General features: G+C 44.6%; 1 protein-coding gene across 13 annotated transcripts in view; it reads right to left on the bottom strand.

Annotated features, from left to right (window-relative positions):
* Positions 1-18,614, bottom strand: part of LOC140499500 (uncharacterized) — a 54,366-nt gene that overhangs the window by 12,623 nt on the left and 23,129 nt on the right. For 3 of the 13 annotated variants that reach the window (XM_072600992.1, XM_072600996.1, XM_072600998.1), the window contains exons 1-4: positions 5,219-8,007; positions 3,451-3,511; positions 2,855-2,976; positions 2,692-2,759 (exon numbers count right to left, since the gene is read on the bottom strand). In XM_072600992.1, coding sequence (XP_072457093.1) covers positions 2,692-2,759; positions 2,855-2,965 — 179 coding nt within the window. In that variant the 5' untranslated portion in view covers positions 2,966-2,976; positions 3,451-3,511; positions 5,219-8,007. The other 10 variants (XM_072601004.1, XM_072601001.1, XM_072601003.1 and 7 more) reach the window with 9 other exon arrangements.

Genomic DNA, 18,614 nt, shown 5'->3' with positions numbered 1-18,614 from the left:
GGCAACCAAAGTGTCCTCGTCTCCCATCTCTGCTCCTCTTGGGAAGGAATTTCCTGTGAGTCATTTTGTTCCATCATTTCTACTCCAAAAATCATCTCCCTTGACAGAGCAAACAACTCATCCAAGAAGACAAGCTTTGGATGCCTCCTCTTTCTGTTCTCACTTACCATCATCACATCCACCCTCAATTAGCAGGTCTATCCCATGATACTCTACTTTCCACAGCACAACGTTTGCAAAACATCTCCTTCTGTTTTCCTTAGCTTCCCACTCAACCACCAACTCACTAGAAGCATTTCCACTCAAGACACTAATTTTACAAGACTCTGCTACTGAGATCGTCTTTCTGTTCCATCCCCTTTTGAACATCTTCAAATACTCAAGTATTTTGTACATATCCTCTTTTTTAAAATCCAAGCTAGTTGGTTAGCTCCTTGTGTATCCACTTCAGGCTTTTTGGACGATTCACATTTGTCTGCCTCATTGGAATTGGATCACCTTTGGAGTCTTCAGAAGTTCATTTCTGAGAGTTTCTTATTCTCCCTCATCTAACGGAGGGTTGAGACCTGGATGGCACGCTGAACTTTTTAGTTCAAGGGGACAACCATTTCCTCTCAGTCTTGGATGCAATTTGGACTGTTGAAATCTTTGAGCTGTGAGGAGGACTTGAGACTGGGAGTTAGAGGGGGGATGGATGTGAGACAGAGGAAGGGAATGGAAAGAGAAAGGGAGAAAGAGGAAGAGATGGAGGGGAAAGGAGGAACGAGACAGGAAAGGGTGAGAGGGAGGGAAGTGAGGGGAAGGGGAAAAAGAGAGAGAGAGAAGAGTCGGGGAGGAGAAAGGCGAGAGAGGACGACATGGCAAGAGAAAGTAGAGGAATGATGTCCTTAGCCTTCTGCAGAGCTTCTTCAGCTTAGACTGGGAAAAATGGCAACCCAGGAGTAGTAGGCAAACAAAAAGGAAGGAACTGAAAGGAGAGATGGGCCGTGTCAGAGAAGGGAAAGCTCAAGGCAGGCCATTGAGTCCCCCTAAGGATCTCAAGACAGAGGATTCTAACCGAAAGCTACAAGGTGTGAGAGCAGTTTTCCAAAGGTCTACTCTTTCCCTCTCAGCCTGTCTGTTGAATTCTTTCACCTAAGTGTCTTCTGTGGCTTCACTTTGTCCTAAATGTCAAGAGACCAGGCTTTAATGGGAAACAGAGAAAAATGTAATTAGAGCAGAGTCAAACCTCTGAAGGTATGGAATTTCCTAAATAGGGTGGGATCTAAGCTATAAAAATTAATTGGAACTAATGACATTTTTCTTAATTGGAAGACTGAACAATGAACCCAGTCCTTATGAGCATGTGCCACGTGGTTGGATGATGTATTGTTCATGTGCATTTGGGAGCATGTGTAGACGTCCCAAGCTTGTCTTTGGGTGAGCTAAGGTCAAAAAGACTCCTCCCCCCTGTGTGTACTGTTGGCCTCTGGAAACACAGCATATCCAAGATGGAACGTGGTATGTCTTCCCTTCCCCCTCCCCCTTCCACAAGCCTGTCTTCTCTTCCAGACTTCCTGATTCCTGTTAAAGGCACCACTTTCTCTTCAATCACCAGCTTTGAAACCTCGTAGTTACCCTTATTTTGTCCCTCTATCTCAACTAAAACAACCAGTCAATAGGCTATTTGACTTCCTTCAACATCTTTCACATTTTCTCACTCAAAGAGTCTCATCAACAACCCTCAACTAGATGCTTCTTATAACCCCTAATTCTTCTCCTTGCTGGCAGTCCCTCCATCCCTCCAATTCATCACTCTCTCTCCCTCTGGCCAATCCATATTTCACACAGCTGCCAAAATAAACATCCCAAGACACATCTCTCACTATGTCATTCCCTTGCTCACAAACCTTTAGTGGCTCCCTATTGCTTCTAAGGTGAAAGAAAATTCCTTAGTCGGACCTTGAAAATTCTTTTCAATCCGGTGTCAGTTCATCAGTCCACACTGATCTTTTGTATACTGCTCACATGGAAATCTAACCAGAGTGGCCTACTAGCTGTCCCTTGAATTCACATTTGGCATAAAGCTTTGCCAGCAGATGTCTCTCATGCCAACACTGAACTACCTCCTCAACATGCCTCCTGGCATTCTTAGTCTTCCCTTCAAAGAAGCCAGCTCACATGGCACCAAAGGAAAATCTTCCCTCATTCCTCCCACATGTCATTGTCCTCCCTCTCTCTCTCTCCCTCTGTCTATCTCTCTGTCTCTGTCTCTGTCTGTCTCTGTCTCTGTCTCTCTCTCTCTGTCTCTGTCTCTGTCTCTCTCTGTCTCTGTCTCTCTGTCTCTGTCTCTGTCTCTCTCTCTCTCTCTGTCTCTCTCTCTCTGTCTCTCTCCTCTCAGAGCAAATCACCACCCCTTTCTCTGTGTACCCATGGCATCACTCTAGCCCCAAGAGAATGTAAATTCCTGGAGGTCGTGCACTCCTTTGTCTTTTTATTTCGTACCTATGACTGCAAGTGGAACCTGCTGGGTAATAACTCAACGCTTGTCCAAATACAGGGAGGTTAAACAACCCTGGTGGTTGGTGTTGTAAGGCCTGTACTCTTCCTGCCTTTGTGGATAAGAAGTGACATTGGGCCAATCGAAAGAACTGCCTCCAGACATCATCTGGCTCCCTGACAACCTGGGACCATCTCTCTCTGTGTCCTTACCTCAAAGACGTGAGATTGCACCCCATGTCAGTACACGAATCACAACCCCTTTGCAGTAACGGATCCAGCTGAAAGGGAAGGGAGAGAATGAGTGAACCTCTGAACAGATGTGGACTGAAGTCCCAAACAGGAGGAAGGCAGGACAGGAAGTGATGAATCTCACCAGGCTTTGTAGAAGGTTTTCAGCCACTTGGAAATTTGGGCCATCTGGCTGTTTCATCTTGCCCACAAAATACATATTTTTAAAGATGAACTCCATCATGAAGTAGTCCATGAGGCTGCTGGCTGCTTTGAGGGAAGGACAGAAACGCTCATGGTTGAACCTTCGGTACACAGACTTACAAGATTCTAGATTTAGACCAGGAATGGACCTTCTAATCCCCTCAATTGACAAGTGAGAAAACAGGGAGGATTCAGTGAAGTGTCCAAGGTCCCATACCTAGTGTCTCAGGTGAGATTTGGACCTAAGTCTTCCTGACTTTTAGAAAAATGCCCTATTCACTGGAACATGCTGCCATTCATCAACTCCCCAAGGGATACCCAACTGAAATTGATCAATTCTTTAATGGAAGGAAAACTGACCATACTGGTTCCAATTATGCATCTGTGATAGGACCTCTCATTCCCCTCTTCCCCTCCCCTGCACCACCACCACCTTCCTCTACAACTCCCATCTTCTCCACTTACAGTTAACTTTCCAAAGAAACTCTTCAGTTAAGACTACATAAGAGACAGGGCAGAGACATAGGTGACTGGTACCTGAACAACTGGGTGGACGGATGGACTGGAAATTTGGCTGTCACTCTACACAGGAGAGGAGCTGAAAGGTGAAAAATATCAGGAATGAAAACCACCTTGGATAAGCTACATAAATGGGGAAAGGCACTCTGTTGGACTAGGTTACTAAACATTCCCATGTCAATTGAGCGTTCAAACACAGAGAGACCACATGACGTCACTTGGCTCCCTCTGTCCCTTTTCTTGGCAGAGTATGGGTTAAAATTAGATGGAGTGGACGAATCACTGCTTTCCCATGCCAGGTTATGGGTGAATAGAGAAATCAAGTCACCGAATACTCGCTGCTCGATGCTGGGGTGGAGGACTGATGAGTGATGATTGCAATTTAGAGAAAAATACAGACAGAGACTTTGAGTTAGGTGGCCCCTACGTTCCTTGGGTGCCCTGCTTCTCTGCTGTTTTTACATCCCATGGGGGTGAGGATAAGGAAGGGAGAATTTGGGGCAAGCTGTTTCCTGAAAAGTGACAATATCAAGGATATATCCCAAGGGCCATGTCCTGAGTGGAGCTACTCCAAAGACCCTGGGCAGGTGAAAGTTGTGCTTGATGCTCTGGTGTCACTTAACTCTGTCTCCTTCAGTTCCTCATCTGAAAAATGAGCTGCAGAACCACTCTTGACTAACACAACCCCAAATGGGGTCATGAACAGTAAGACATCACTGAAAAATGACTCCACAGACACACTAGTATGCTCTCAGATATGATGAGCAGGTTGGTTTCAGAAATATCTGGGAAAACTAAGAAATGATGCCAAGTGAAGTGAGGAGAACCAGTACAACACTATCCACAGGAACACCAATACTGAAATGATCATCAGTTGTGAAAATCTTACCTACTCTAATAAATAAACTTAGACAAGATTACTGCAAAGGATCCATGATGAAACCCATCATCTACCTGCTAAGAGAGAATTCATGAACTTTGAGTGTCTATTGAGGCACACTTTTTTCTTGCTTTTTTTGCAACATGGATAATACAGAAATGTGTTTTCCATGACTTCCTCATGTATACTATGTATCATATTACTTGCCCTTTCAGTGGTGTCACACAGGATGAAAGGAGGGAGAGGATTTGGAACTCACCATTTAAGAATGACTAGGAAAAAAGAATTGTTGGATCCTCAGATCACTAGTGTGAAACTCGTAAGACACTGTGACAAATGTTGTCCCTGTATGTACTTTTTGTAAAGCCCCAAGTTGTACTTCTCTGCTGCCCTTTGACTCCTGACATGTGTTAGAATCATTGCAAATGTCAGCATTTCACCAAATCAATGAGGAAAAGGAACTGAGTACAAGCACCAGTAGATTTTACTACAAGGGAGTGGACCACTCAAGTCCAAAAATGGCCCAAAGTAGAGGTCCAAAGAGAAAATTACCAACCGAAAGAAAATCTTCTGGCAATGTAGAGAGAGTGCTGAATCAGGAATGAGGAAGATCTGAGTGGAAAGGTAGCCTCAGACACTTAGTATATTGTGTCAACCTTGCGAGGGTTACTTAGTCTGTGTCTGCTTCCGTTTCCTCATCTATAAAATGGGAATAAGGTTCAACTTTCCTGTGAAGCTGAAGTGAGACAATATTTATAAAGAATTCTGTAAGCCCTAAAATACTACCTATATCATCATCATCATCATCATCAACCCAGACACAATTCTCATATCCCTGCTCCAAATGTATTTTCCAAAGTCACATCAATTCCCCTTAATGTGAGGTTTCATGAGAAGTCTACTTACTTCGGAAAAAAAGTCGGCTTTGTAGATTGTACTATGGGACTGGGTACTTCAGGTAGGCAGGGAGGTGGTGAGTTGAAGGAAGGTCCAAACAAGATGGTAACAGGATCATTGGGGTAGAGCTAATTTATACCCATCTGAGGGGCTGTTGCTAGGAAACTATGACACTGTTTGTATAAGCATTATGACCATTGCTAAGGAAACCTGAAAGTCACAGCAACACTCAACTACCAGAGCAGTAGTACCCAGGCCTTCAGGGTAGATGTACCTCATCTATCTCAGAAGACCCTTGGGTGTAGAGGGCCAGTACTGATGGCATCCAGAATGTGAGATACTGTCCATGTTTTACTTGAGATTTGGACTAGCATGAGGGCTGACATTCCCAGCATAACTGGCTCACCATCCCACTCCTGATACGCAAGGATGAGAAAGTCCTGACTCAGACTGTGTACCCCGAGGTGGTCCCACTGGAGGAACCAGAGGAGGAAGCAAAAGAAGTCAACTAAAAGTGTTCTCATGGGAATAAACTTACTTTCTTGAATATTCTCATGGGAATAATCCTGCTTGCTTGCCTGTCAAAGACTACATCAACCTTGACCCTCAGTTTAACTAATGGAAAGCTGCTCTTCACACTCCCAGCCTGGTCCATGTCTTTTCTTCTTCCACCATCTCTCAGCATTCACAATTGGCAGCCCCCACAGCAGGTCCACTGCACTTGTGTGTCTATCCCTGGTGCTGATGCAGCGATTTTAGGTAGCTTTGTAGAAACAGAGGCAGCTGAGCTAGGGACTACTCTCCAGTGATTTCAATTGGCAGAGTGCTTGGTTAGGGCTGGGTCAAGGTTAGTGTCCTGGGCCTTTCTAATGGAGGGGACAAGATTAAGGCTTCTATGCCTGAGAGAGTGCCCATGGGAGCCCAAGTCTCCCCTAATATTGGAGTCAGAGTAAACCCTGTTACGGACTGCTTCACAGGCTGTAGCTGTAGGAAGAGACAATACAGATTCTGTGCCACTCTCCTGTAATATTTGGGGATTGCTAGACTTTGAGTCTCAGATGGGTCAGCCTGGGTCACCCCAGCCATACTTGTACCTGACGCAAGATGCCATGGTCACCGTGGCTCACCTGGATGGAGAGCTTTTCTCTCTGGGAATCTCAACCACTGAACTTGCTCAAATGTCTCCTGAGAAAGTACTAGGTGAATCTGAAGCTTAGAATGGAAATGTCTGGAAGGTTGGTTGCCCAAGCAGCTCAATTTGAGCCTATTTCCTTATCCATGCTGATAGAAGCTGGGACCTTTGACAATGGAGAGATAAAGGGCCCAGAAGGGTCAGTGCCCTCTGTGAGGGCAGTTTTAGCCTCCAGAGAAGATGTGCTTTTTTACTTTCAAACCTTTGGGTACTTGTCCATGGTGCTGAAGCAGTGATTTCCCAAAGTGTTAGGAAACAAAAGTAGCTAAGCTGGTGCCTGTTTCAGGTCATTGCTTAGTTGGTTGAGTGGACAGTGCTTGGTCAGTGCATGCTGCTCTCTCATGACTAGTGTCATGTGTCATGGGGCTTTCTGAAGGATAGAAGAAGGTGACATAGGTCCTGCTGGCTTCAGTCCCTGAGATGGCAATTTGGAAGCCTGGTTCTCCTCCAGTCCTGAGATCAAAGAGAAATGTGTTATGGTCACTCTTTGAGTGGCCTCAGTGGCAGTAAGAGACAACAGGCATTCTGGGTCACTCTCCCATGGGACTTTGGTGATGATTATAGGACTTTGAGTTTCGGAGAAGTCAGCCTGAGGCACAGCAGCAGACTTGACCCTGGTCCAATATGGATTCACGGCTCACTGTGGTCCCCCCTGGCCACAGGGAGGAAGGGCTTATATCACTGGAAGTCATCATGGCCTCAGAACTTTTTTGGAGTCTCTGCTGGACTTAGAGGAGGAGGAACTTCTAAGGTCTCTTCAGCTCCACTGTTGAGGCCTAGAGGAGCTGAGGTAATACCTTCTCTCATCCTGGCTGGAATGGTGCTTTCTGTGGTCTCTGTGCCTAAAGTGATCAGAAGAAGCTCTGGCTTCCCCTCTAAGTCTTCATGTGGGACACTATAATCATCCGGCCTGCGAGAAACAAGCCCCTAACTGTGAGAAATATGGTCACCTTAAACAACGAACAATATTTTTTGTGAAATCAGCAAAGCTCAGGGTTGGAGGCAAGATAGCAGAGTCGAAAGACTCATATACTCTAGCACTTCCCCCACAGCCCACAAAATACCTGTAAAAAATGACTCTCAACAAATTCTAAAGCAGCAGAACTCACAGAATGACAGAGTGAAAGATATTTCCAGCAAAAGGTAACCTGGAAGGAAGAGAGGAAATGTTTCTCCCATGAGATGCTGAGTGGAGCCCAGTCCTGGCCACGTGGCCCAGAAACAGGACTGGAACAGGCCTCTGGAGCAGAGTCCCCACCAGCGAGGGTCCCAGATACCTCAACTCAAAAACGAGAAAGAATGATTCAAAGGTCAGGGAAAAACACAAGAACATAGGAGGTTACTTCCTTGGTGAACAGGCGTCCCTTGCCATCCTTTCAGCTGAGGAAGAACAAGACTTACTATCAGAGGAAGTCAAGGCTTCTGCCTCTAATGCCTCTAAAATGAATAGGAAATGGAATCAGGTTATATAAGGGTTTGAAGAGAATCAGCAGCTTGCTAAAGGAGAACCAAGGAAATGCTGAGAAAAATAACACCTTTGAAAATAGGCTGACTCAGTTGAAAAAGCGCTCCAAAAGCCAATCAGGAGAAGAAAGCTTTAAAAAACAGAATTAGCCAAATGGAACACGAGGTTCCAAAGATCACTGAAGAAAATAGTTCTTTCAAAATGAGAGTGGAGGACAGGGAAGCTAATGACTATACGATAAACCAAGAAGTTGCAAAAGAAAACCCAAAGATTGAAAAAATAGAAAATAATGTGAAACATCATATTGGAAAACAACTGACCAGGAAAATAGAGCCAGGAGAGACAATTTACAAATTATGGGACTACCTGAAAGCCATGATCCAAAAAAGAGCCTAGACATCATCTTCCAGGAAATTATCAAGGAAAACTGCACTGATATTCTAGAACCAGAGGGAAAAAGTAACACTGAAAGAATCTACCAATCACCTCTTTAAAGAGCCAGAAAGAAGAAACTCCTAGGAATAGTATGGCCAAATTTCAGACTTCCCAAGCCAAGGAGAAAATATAGCAAGCTGCTAGAAAGAAACAATTTGAGGATTGTGGAAATACAATCAGGATAACACCGAATATGGCAGCTTCTACATGAAGGGATGGAAGGGCTTGCTATAGGATATTCCAGAAGTCAAAGGAGCTGGGATGAGAACCAAGAATCACCTACCCAGCAAAGCTCAGCATAATACTCTAAGGGAAAAAAATTGTCATTCAATGATATGGAGGACTTTCAAGCATTCTTGAGGAAAAGACCAGAACTGAAGGGAAAATTTGACCTTCAAACACAAGAATCAAGAGAAGCATGAAAAGGCAAACAGTAAAGAGAAATCGAAAAGGACTTTCTGAAACTGAACTCATTGCATTCCTACATGGAAAGATAAGATTTGTAACTCTTGAGACATTTCTCAGTATTTGGGTAGGTGGAGGGATTATACACACACGCGCGCACACACACACACACACACACACACACATCAACAGACACACAGACAGTACAGGTTGAGTTGAGTCAGAAGAGATGATATCCACAAAAAAATTAAATTAAGGGGCAAAGAGAAAAATATTGGGAAGAGAAAAGGAGAAATGGAATGCGGTAGACTATCACTTATAAAGGAGATAAGAAAAATCTTTTTCAATGGAAGAGAACAGGAAGGGCATGAGAGAGGAAAAGTGAAGTTTACTCTTTTTACATGTGGCTTTAGGAGGGAATAACATGCTCACTAAGTTTGGTATGAAAATCTATCTTACACTATAGGAAAGTTGGGGAGAAGGGGACAAGTGGGGTGAGAGGGATGATAGAAGGGAAGGCAAATGGGAGAAGGGAGTAACTAGAAGTACATACGTTTGGGAAGGGACAAGTTCAAACGAAGATGAGACTTTTGACATCAGTCCTGGGGACAGCTGAGTTCATGTTCTCAGTGAAGGGAATAACTCGGGATAAGATTACAGGGAGTTGATGAAGAATATGTCCTCGGCCATATGGATGTCTCCAAGATGGTAAGACCCCTGGCTTCAGCTGTGGTAGATGAGGGGGAAATAGTGCTTTGTCCAGGGACAGTCCTGGAACTGGTGCTCATGGTAAGAAGTAGGACTCAGCTCTCTTGAGCTTCTGTGATGTGCTCTGTAAGAGCCGTAGAAATGTCACCAGTCATGCTAGCTGTTACAATATGGACCATGTGCACTATGACCAATGGGAAACCTGAGGTCCTCTCTGAGTATCTAGTTGAAACTGTAAGCTACAGCCAGCTGTGGAGTTGAGCTAGTAGTGGTCCCTAACATACTCGGTACCTCTCCCATAAGAGGGGATGAGGACATAGGAGGGCCAGATAAAGGAGGGATCAGTGAAGCACCTGTGTTATGCTCTCCCACTACCCAAAAGTTCTTGGTTGGGAGAAGTCCTAGGACTTTCTTAGGAAAAAGAAAAGCCATGTCTGTGACCTTGCTAGTAAGGGTGACACTTAGACTTTCAGTCCCAGGAACTTTAGAGCTCATGGACTTCACATTGTAAGTAACCTCAGAGGAGCTGATTGGTGACAAAAGAGAGAAGGTCTATGGCAAAGTAGACATTGTATCTATACCCACTTTGGTGAGATCTGTAGCTTCAGCTGAGGTCAAGGAGCAGGAAATCTCTGTTCTTGTGCCAGGCAGAGCCCCAGAGATGCTGGTTATGGAGACAGCAGGTGATGGTTTGCTGAAGACCAAAGATGAGTCTGTTTCTCCACCAAGCCTGGTCCTATAGAACTTGGGGTGTGGGATGGAGTCATGGAGCCAGCTGACTTTGGGCTGCACCCTCCCATAGGACTTGAAATGAAGTCAGTTGTGCTCTCAGCAGGATGAAACTTCCCTGGGATGAGTGTGCTGGTATCTGAGGCTGCAGGGTGACCTGGTCTGCTGCTCTTCCACACTGGAATGCTGGTGCAGGATAAACTGTACTGGGATTTTGCACTGTCCCTGATTCTGAATTCAGTTCTTGGTAAAGGAGTGCCCCTCTCAGGGGAGGTGGCCTTTCTAAATTCTGGGGGAGGAGGTTCAGCTGGGCTTCTCTGGGCTCCAGTCATGGCCATGTTTGTCATGTTCCCCACAGAGGCTGTAGAGACATTCTTGTGGTATGTGGATTCTTCGCTTCCATAGTTGAGAGAAGAAGTAGAGGTCCTGTAAGGCCCTCTTGGGCTTGTAGAGTGCACGTGCTCTCTTTGAGTGATTCTGAGATTGTCTGAAAAGGTGCTGGACACTGTTTTACCCTCTGTTGGCCATTTTATAGACACCAAAATATGCTCGTGTCCCCTCTGGCAGATGTGGGGTTGATGCTGGGAAGAGTAGAGGACAGGGCAGCTGAGACTGGCTCTGCTATTGTCTGGATATCCTCTTTCTCCAGGGTGGTGAGTCTCATAGGCAAGTCTGGCCTTGGCCTGCTTTCTGTAGCACTGATGGCTGTAGGAGCTGAGGACAGAAGCAAACTGGAGCTGATTGCCATGGAGTCAGGGTGGTGCTGGAACTGTCTGTAGGGAATGTCTCTGTTGTGTCTTCAGGGAACAGATAAGAAATTGTATCGCCTTCCTCTCTGTTTTCCTATAATGTAAGACACATCTTCATACCAAATTGAGTGTGCATTTTATTCCCTTCTTAAGCCAAATGCAATGAAAGTAATTTTCACTCTTTCCCTTTCACCAATCCCCTCTTCCCCACCATTGAAAATGCTTTTTCTTGCTTCTTTTTTGTGAAATCATTTTCCCCATTCTATTTCCCCCTTTCTCCTCCCAATATATTCTTCTCTCTCCCCTTAGTTTTATTTTTTTAGATATCATCCTTACCTATTCAAGTCATCCTCTGCCCTCTGTCTTTATGTATATAATCCCTCCAACAACCCTAATACTGAGAAAAGTCTCAAGACCTACAAATATGATCTTTCCATGTAGGAATGTAAACAGTTCAACTTTAATAAGTCCCTTATGATTTCTCTTTCCTATTTACCTTTTCATGCTTCATTTCATTGTTGTGTTTCAAAGTATACTTTCTATTCAGTTCTGTTCATTTCAACAAGAATTCTTGGAATTCCTCTATTTCAGTGAATGACCATTTTGTTCCCTGAAGTATTATACTTAGCTTTTCTGGGGAGGTGACTCTTGGTTTGAATCCTATGTCATTTTATCACTGGAATATCCTATTCCAAGCACTGAGATTCCTTAATATAGAAGCTGCTAGATCTTGTGCTATCTTGATAATATTTCCACAATACTTGAATTGTTTCTTTCTGGATGCTTGCAGCATTTTCTCCTTGACCTTGGAGCTCTGGAATGTGGCTACAATATTCCTACGAGTTTTCCTTTTAGATCTCTTTTAGGAGGTGATCAGTGGATTCTTTGAGTATCGATTTTATCCTCTGGTCCTACAATATCAGGGAAGTTTTTCTTGATAATTTTGTGAAAGGTGATATCCAGGCTCTTTTCTTCATCATGACTTTCACGTGGTGTGATAATTTTTAAATTGTCCCTCCTGGCTATATTTTCCAGGTCAGTTGTTTTTCCAGTGAGATATTTCACATTGCCTGCTATTTTTTCATTCTTTTGGTTTTGTCTGATAATTTCTTGATTTTTCATATAGTCATTACCTTCCATATGCTCCATCCTTATCTTTAAGGAATTATTTTCTTCAGTCAGCTTTTGAACCTCCTTTTCCATCTGACCAGTTCTGCTTTTTAGGGCATTCATCTCCTCATTGCCTTTTTGGATCTCTTTTACCATTGGAGTTAATCTCTTCTTTAAAGTGTCTTTTTCTTCAGCAGTTTTTCACTCCCTTAGTAAGCAGTGGACTCATTATTCATGATTTTCTAGCCTCATTCTCATTTCTCTTCCCAAATTTTGTTCTACTTCTCTTACTTCATTTTCAAAATCCTTTTGAGCTCTTCCATGGTCTGAGACCAATTAATATTTTTCTTGAAGACTTTGGATGTTTCAGCTTTGACTTTGTTGTCTTCTTCTGTTTGTATACTTTGGTCTTCCTTGTTACCAAAGTAAGATTCTATAGTCTGATACTTTTTTCTGGTTTTTGCTCATTTTTATACCTGTTTACTTGACTTTTGGGCTCTTTGTCAAGTAAGAGTGTGGGTATCTTGTCAGCTACTTGATCTCTCCACAATCTGTTGCCTACAGCTCCAGAAACAGTCACTCCTGTTGACAATGTCCCTGCCCTTGCTACTGCTGCTGCATGCTACTCTTCCACCTCCTCTGATGGGGGTGGGGGCCAACCTCTTTACTCCCTCACACAGGTCCCACAGATTTTTGCCACTGACCTTCCAATCTGTCCTGGGACACCAAAGGGAATGCATTGACCATACTGATTGAAAACCCCAAATCAGTGCCTTCTCTTATTTCTTCCATCATACTAGCTAATGGAAATTTTCCCCTCCAAATCATTACTTCAGTACTGGACAATCCCATTATATGTTAAACTCACTGGGAACAACTTAATTTTAGTCAAATCAACATCCCCTAAATAGTAGGCTTAATTAGAAATCTATTTACTGGTGAACAGAGTGGAGCTGGTAGGTAGAGGACAAAACAGAGGTTATCTCTGCTCTGGCACTGCTCCTTTCTGAGTCTGGGGAGCCTGGGGTGGCTGGGCTGGGAGGTGATGATATCCAGGCTGCTTGTGTTCTTGCTGGAGACAGAGTAACAGCTGGAGTTGATGTTTCCACTGGCCCTGCAGTCGAGGTGGTTGTCTCTGATCATTCTCAAGAAGGAGCAGTCCCATGAGAACTGGAGCTTATTAAGGCTGGAGAATTGGTAACAGTAGGAGAGATGTTAGGGCTTGGACTCAGAGACTTGTGGACAGGGCCAGGTATTGCTGCTTTTGTGGAGGACTCCAGGAAAAGTTCACCTGAGATGATGTCAACCAGACTTGGAGAACTTGTTTTTATTAGTGATGAAGTAGCTGAACTGAATATAGTCTCCATATTTATGCTGATCAAATCTGTGACCTTTGACTGTGGAGGGATCAAGGTCACAGCAGGACTAGTCCACTACTAGGGCTATGCTGACTTCCAGGGTATCTGTGATCTGACTTTCAGATGCTTCAGTACTTGTCCTTGATGTAGTGACTTCAGAAAACATTACGGAAACAGAGATTGGTGAAGCAGTGTCTGCTCCCTGTGATTTCTCAGTTGTCAAAGTGGATGGTGCCAGATAAGGGCTTGTTAATATCTGAGGACTAGTAGCTTGTATCCCAGGGCTTTCCAGGAAAGATGACTAGGTGGAAGAGCTCCTGTTGGCCTCTGAGTCTGAGATTTTGCCCTTGGTCCAGGGGCCAGTGTGGAAGTTGTTATGCTCCCTGTTTCAGTGGTTTTAATTTCAGTAGGAGACAATGGGGATTCAGTGTCCTTTCCCTGTGGAACTTTGGCAACCAATGCTTCTGTGTGCACTTGAAATTCTGGGCGAGGTCCCGGGGGAGCTGATGATATCTCTTCCAGCGCTAGCTGTGGCCACCATGGCAAAGGTGTTCAGAGGGAGACTGGAGTTCATTTCTGAATCTGTATAAGGGACACAATGAGTCGTGGACCTCAAGGGAGTTGAGTCAGAAGAGGTGTTCAATTTGTTTCTTCTTGCAGGAGTCATGTCTGAGAATATGGGAGCTTTAGGAGAAGTGGTTGTCAGTGAGACATCTGTGATGTTCTCTGCCACTATACTTGGGAGCCCAGGACTGAATGTGGTCACAGGGGAAAGAGGGAGACTATGTCTCTCACTTTGCCACTGAAGGAGAGATTTGTTTTATTAGTGGCAGGGATAGCTGAGCTTATATCCTCAGTCATGTAAGTAACCACAGATAAAGCTACTGGATTTGAAGGAGGAAGAATCTGTGGCCAAATTATGGTGGCATCTGTTCTAGTGGTGGTTAGCCTCACAGCTTCAGGTATAGCAGAAGGCTGTGGCATGACTGTGGTTTGTCCAGGGAAAGTCATGGAACTACCAGCATGGAGACAGGGTTGGGTGAGTCTGATCATCTGGAGGAGACTGATGACATCTCTCCCATCACCATGGTTGTGAAAGTGCTGGCTGTGGTCATCATAGCTAAGGCGGTAACTGCGCTCACTCTGTGTCTGTATGGGGGACACTATGAGCCATGGTCCCCAGGGAAGTTGAATCAGCGGAGGTGTTCAGTGAGCCTCTAACAGTTCCTGAGGATATGGGAGATGGAAATGAAGCAGTGATCAACAGGGCACCTATACTGCTCTCTGCCACTGTGCTCAGGAGATCAGGGCTATGAGTAACTTATGACCTTGCTGCTTTGGATGGGATTTGTACTTTCTGTACTAGGGGAAGATAAACTGATGTCCTCAAGCAAGTGTATAATCCCAGATGAGACTGGGGGGGGGGGGGGTGATGAACTAAGAACCATTGGCCAAGCAGAGGTGCTACCTTTCCAGTCATGGTAAGAGATGTGACTTCAGATATGGTAGAGGACAAAGTGCTGAAAGTTCTTTCTCCTGTAGGAGTCACAAAGCTACTGCTAGTAAAGGTATCATTAGCTGCCACTGTTGATAGAGGGGACAAGATTGTTCCTGCTCCTAGCCTAGACCCCGTGTAAGGAGGTTGTGGTGTAGAGTGGCATAGCCATCTGGACCTGTGCTGGACTCTCCAGCAGGGTTTGCCTCAGCTGAGGTCTCAGCAGGAAAAGTTGTCTTAGTAGCACTGGCCCCATATTCATCTAAAACACAGGGGTGGTTATCCAAACCAAACTATGACCCATCTGCCTGTTGTCATGAATGACGAAACCTAGACTCTCCCCTGGACTAACGCTAAGAGAAAAAGATGTATCTGCAGTCACTGGTCCAACTGATCTGGTCACCCCCTCAGGATGCAAGGTCTCAGTGGGTGCTCTGGCAGGAGGTGCAGTTTGCCTTGTTGGGGCTCCTTTCCTAGGGGGTGAGTTGTGGCATAGTTGGCTTCTTGTCTTACAGCATGGGGGGCAACAGTGGATACTGTCTCTGGAAGAATTGGGGGTCCTCTGGAATGTGTTTGCTCTTTGGGAGTTGTCTGTGGTTTGTCTGTACTCTCCACAAAGGAAATAGACATTGTTATGAGTCCAGTTTTCCCTTTTGTGGATGCCAAGGAGGGACATGTGTCTCCTTCAGCAGGGGTTGGGATGATGCTTACAGCAGGAGTGGGTCAGGCAGCTGAGCCAGATTTTATTCATTTCTGGGAGGCTGGCTTCTCCAGGGTAGTGACCTCAGGTGGCACTGGAGTCAATGCAAGGTTTTACCCTGTTTCTTTTATACTGAAAGGTGAAGCAGAGGTGGACAGGGAGACAGGGGAACTGGTGCTCATCCCTGAAACTGAGGCAGTTAAATGGAGAGAATCTGATGGAATTGACCTTAATATTGGTCCCATACCAGTGCTCTCCATGGTAGTTATGTGTGCTCTAGATGTGATCATTGGGAGAGAAGAGGAAAGTGTCCCAGGAAGGCTGGTATTTAATGCAGTACTTGAATCAGTGGTAACTGTAGTTTCATCTGAAGTCAAGGGGAGCAACAGTATACTGGTACCCATGTTCGCTCCTGCAAATGTCTTGGGCACAGCAGTGGCTCCTGTTGAAGAAGTTAGATTCTGGGGATGTCTCGATCCATTGGCCACTTGTATGAATCATGGTACATGGGGCTCGTGGGCTGAGTAGAAGGAAGTATCTCCATGGTAACTGCCTCTGTTGGAGCATTTGAAAAAGAGGCTCTGATGGAACTGATCACAGAGATGGTAGTGGCCCTGGGGAGTCTCATATTTGGGGAAATGAGCCTCCTGTATGGGTGCTTTTGCTGGGGAAGTCTGTGACTGAGCTGTTGGTAGCAACCTGTGCAAGGATATAGGGAAGGAAAAAGGGAAGGCTATTCATCTTCATTTATTCTCAATAACCCAATTCCTCTTTAGGAGACCACCCCACCACTTCATTATCTCCTTCAATGCTTCACATAGACACCTCTCCCCTAATGAACAAGGTTGTCTACCAAAGGATATCTTTGGGGACCATGACTACTGCTACTCTGGGGTGACTACAATGATCAGTAAATGGATCCACAGTCATACAGAAGTTCCCTTCTTCATCCCAAGATGCATCTTTTAAATCTTGAGAATCACCTGACCTCGCAAAGGCTTAGGAAATGGATGAAAGCATGTATGCATGAAGAAAAAATGAATGAAATGAATGGAGAAAGCACGTGTTGGGAACATAAAGAGTATCACTTCATAGCTGAAATTTCTCTGACATCTTGTCCAGGAACATGGGTCAGGGAACTGGAATGGTACAGAGGCCATCAAAAATTCCAAGTTGGCTTGCTTAGACAGACCCTTAATTAAGACAAGGTCCCAAAGCCACATAGGTTAGTATCTTTGATACTTGGATACCAGCCTCCAGCTCTCAATAGAAATTTACCAAATATAAAGAGATTCTGAAAGGATATGGTATATTCTTATCAATATCCTTGTTTTATCCAGATAAATTCTACACAAAACATAGATGAGAACAGGAAATGCAACAGATGCCCAGGCAGAAGGCCTCCTGGACTGGCCTGCTCTACCTGGACCATAGGGAGATGCTTATTTTGGTCAAATCTAAAATATTTTTCCCAGTGGGAAGAGGGGGTCATATATGATAAGCTCAGGGAAAGAGATCAAGAAAGCAATTATTGCCACATGGGCCTGACGATACCAAACTCCCCTCTCAAAGACCTCTTCATTTCAACCTCTGGAGGTGATTCACTGTATTATCTCCAGAGGAGGATGAATGTTCATCCAGGAGAGGAAGCAAAGGAGGCTTCTAGTTACCTGTAGGACTGAGGGTATTTAAGAGTTCTAGAAGGCTACTTGTCAGCACTGTAGGGCCTCCTGGTGTGTCTTGGTCTGGGATTTGTGTGATGGGCTCCACATCAGCCTCTTTGCCTCAAGGAAGGAATGAGGGGAGGGCCTGGGAATCGGTTATGTCTGAATCATGGTCGACATGAAAGCAAAGGCATGGTACCCACATGGACTAACCTTGTAGCCTAAGATTGTGTGCATTCTTTTACTTATTATTACTTACCCTGACTCTAGGAAAGGTCCACCTTTCAAAACTACAGCTCAGATTTGGACAATTCCAAGTTTATCTAAAGACCACCAGTAATATTCAGTTTGCCCCAACAAACATGGGGGTCACAGGAACCATTAGGCCACCCTCCTATGCAGTCATCTAAAAGGTACTAAGCTGCTTTAACAGATGTAGTTCTAAAGTCATAGTCCCAAAGTAACACAAAATAGAGACCTAGAGAGGAAAAAGCCAGGTGAGAGAATTCAGCCATGAAGCAACATGGTGAGATAGAAGGATCTCTGGAAACAGAAACACCTGGATGCATGTTCACTTCTTGACTTGGATCTTTACTAGTGGTTATGACATTGGGTAAACCAATTCTCCTTTAGACCCTAGTTTCCTCATCTGTAAAATAAGGTATTAGAAAATCATCAGCATACAAATGGTCATTAAATCCATGGGAGCTTCTGAGATCACCAAGTGAAAGAGTGTAGAGGAAGAAGAAAAGAGGGTCCAGGATAGAGCCCTGAGGGATACATTTGGTAAGAGAGATATGCCCTGAATGAGGATACCACAAAGCAGACTGAGGAGCAGTCAGATTGGTGGAAGGACAAACAAGAGAAAGTGGTGTCCTGAAAATCCGAGAGAGAAGAGAGGATAAGGAGGTGTCAGGAAAAGCTGTGTTCAAATCCTGCATCAGACCCTTACTATCTGGACAAACCTGCCTTGGTTTCCTTATCTGCAAAATGGGGTTAATAATAGCACTGACCTCTCCCATGGTTGTCATGAGGATCAAATGAGACAACACATGTAAACTACTTCACAAAATCTTGAAGTTTTAAAAACACATACACATGTGGGCACATAGGACATCCCCAAAAGTCTTAGTGCTGGATGGTTCAGTTAACTTAGTGGTTCTAGCAACCGAGATCAAACCTGATTCAGTATAAGATTCTTCTGGTCAAGGTGACTTCTGGGATACATGACTTGTTACTGAGGATGCTTTATACTTGGAAGACTGGTGCTGGGTGATTCAGTTAACCTCCTACTGCACTAAGACTTGGGGAATACCCTGTATATGCTAGCTGCCTCCAAAGATCAGGAATGGAGATCTAGAAAGTATGGCTACCCAGGAGAAGCAGCATAAAGAA

The sequence above is a fragment of the Notamacropus eugenii genome, chromosome 4 (genome assembly GCF_028372415.1).
Source record: "Notamacropus eugenii isolate mMacEug1 chromosome 4, mMacEug1.pri_v2, whole genome shotgun sequence".
NCBI classification, from domain to species: Eukaryota; Metazoa; Chordata; class Mammalia; order Diprotodontia; family Macropodidae; genus Notamacropus; species Notamacropus eugenii.
This window is presented reverse-complemented; position numbering and strand designations above follow the sequence as displayed.